This window comes from Apaloderma vittatum, unplaced genomic scaffold (assembly GCF_000703405.1).
Source record: "Apaloderma vittatum isolate BGI_N311 unplaced genomic scaffold, ASM70340v1 scaffold39295, whole genome shotgun sequence".
Lineage (NCBI taxonomy): Eukaryota > Metazoa > Chordata > Aves > Trogoniformes > Trogonidae > Apaloderma > Apaloderma vittatum.
In genome coordinates this window covers 1-1,976 of record NW_009716066.1, presented here as the reverse complement: position 1 = coordinate 1,976, position 1,976 = coordinate 1, and the positions used below count along the sequence as shown (strand labels likewise).

Genomic DNA, 1,976 nt, shown 5'->3' with positions numbered 1-1,976 from the left:
TCGCACGGGGACGCGTGGCCCCGTGCGACGCGACGCCTGCCCACCCCAGGGGGCTCGGGGGGAGTCAGCTTGGGAACCAGCCTGCCTGGCAAAGGAGGAGGGTGTGCGCCCGGATTCCTCACAGACGACCCTCGCAATCCCGAAGCGTCGTCACGCACGCGTCGGTCAGCCTACCTTCCGTAAAACACCGGCGCTCGGAGAAGACCGAATGGTAAACGCAACTACCAAATAATTATCAACACGCATGGAGGAGATGGGGGAATTAAAAAAAACCAACCCACCCAAAATATGAAGGTGAGAAAATCACATCGTGACTTTGATTTAAATACTCGTTTAGCGTGGTGACTGAGCGAAAGGCGAGGCGTGTGCACCGAGCCTCCGGAGAGGAGAGAACTGCTCTTTCTCACTTTTATTTCCATTTTTTAAAAAGAGAGGCTGATCGAGAACATTTTGGAACGTGGGAGACGAAGTCATTAAAACAGAAGCGCTTGGATTGCTTTCTTCCTTTAGGGGATTTACTTCATTTTATTTTATCTGACACAAGTCAGAAAAGAAAGGAGAACATCGTGAGGAGAAGGAAAGCTGAATTTTGACACGTTATTTCCCATTAAAATTCTTCCACTGACTTCGTTAAGCTGCTTCTAGGATCAGAAACCGAGGCTTTACCCAAAAGGAATTTGAGAGACTGGTAGATCTTCCTCACACCCTTGTAGCACGACAGCATCCTACTGTCTCAAAGCAGAGGACTTATTTATTTTTTTCCCAAACCTTTCGCATTTGTTCACAAACTGGTATCCCCGTTCTGTTTATACTCTGATAAAATATTGAGAGTCATCTCCTCGCTTTTGGACTGCACGTTGGGTTCGCTTCTTCTGGATGATTTCCTGGTGGCCCTGGAAAGCCGCCTTCGAAAGGTGTCGCCCGCCAGGAAGTAAAGAATAGGGTCGACGCAGCTGTTGAGGCTGGCGAGGCCCCGCGTCACCTGGTAAGTGGCATAAACCTTGTCGTTGAAGGCACACATTTGCGGAGTCTGAAAATCCACCCTGGCTCTTAGATTTAAGGTCTTCATCACGTGGAAGGGAAGGTAAGACACCGCAAAGACCGTCAACACAATAATAACCAGGTAAATCGACTTCCTCCGGAGAGGAGAGTTGTCCAGATCTTTGTAAATCAAAGCCTTCACGATGAGCCCGTAGCAACCGAGGATCAGAATGAAGGGGATGCAGAACATGAACACGGTGGTGCACATGCTGTAGATGAAGTAACTTCTCAGGTAGTCGTCGGCCGTCGTGTCGTAGCACGTCGTGGTTTTATTCTTCCTTATCCCCGTCCCCGAGTAGAAGAGTATCGGGGAAATCACGGCCACCACGACAACCCAGACGAGGGTGCTGATGTACACCGCGTTCTTCTTCTTCAGCCTCCCCAGCGACTTCAGGGGGTGCACCACCCCCGTGTACCTGTGCACGCTTATGCACGCGAGAAACAAAATGCTGCCGTACAGGTTCACGTGGAAGATGAACCTCTGCAGCTTGCACATGATATCTCCGAAGATCCAGTCTGTTTTATTGAAGTAGTAAAAGATGAGGGCGGGAAGAGTCAAGACGTACAGGAAATCGGCCAGCGCCAAGTTGAACATGTACACCGAGATGCCGCTCCAGGGCCTCATGTGGAAGACAAACATCCAGATGGCCACGCTGTTGCCCAAAAACCCGGTGATGAAGACCAGAATGTAGACGGTGGGCAGGTAGTAGAACTGGAAGCCAGTTTTGGTCAGGGAGCACTTGGTGGTGGCGTTTCCTGCAGCCCAGCCGCTGCTGGATAACAGGTTGGGTTCAGTTCCATTTAGAGCAGCTGAGAGGAGGACTTCGGTCATGATCCTTCCACCAGAGTCACACAGACCGGAGGTGAAGCAACAAAGCCTCTACGGGAACACATCTGAAAAATGTAAAACAAGAAAGGAGGAAAAAAAATGACGA

At 50.2% G+C, this 1,976-nt stretch overlaps 1 protein-coding gene across 1 annotated transcript; it reads right to left on the bottom strand.

Moving 5' to 3' along the window:
- Positions 1-508: 508 nt before the first annotated feature.
- On the bottom strand, positions 509-1,955 carry P2RY1 (purinergic receptor P2Y, G-protein coupled, 1). The gene has a single exon (XM_009869392.1). The coding sequence runs from the start codon at positions 1,871-1,873 to the stop codon at positions 782-784; it is 1,092 nt and encodes a 363-aa protein (XP_009867694.1). The 5' UTR covers positions 1,874-1,955; the 3' UTR covers positions 509-781.
- Positions 1,956-1,976: the final 21 nt, after the last annotated feature.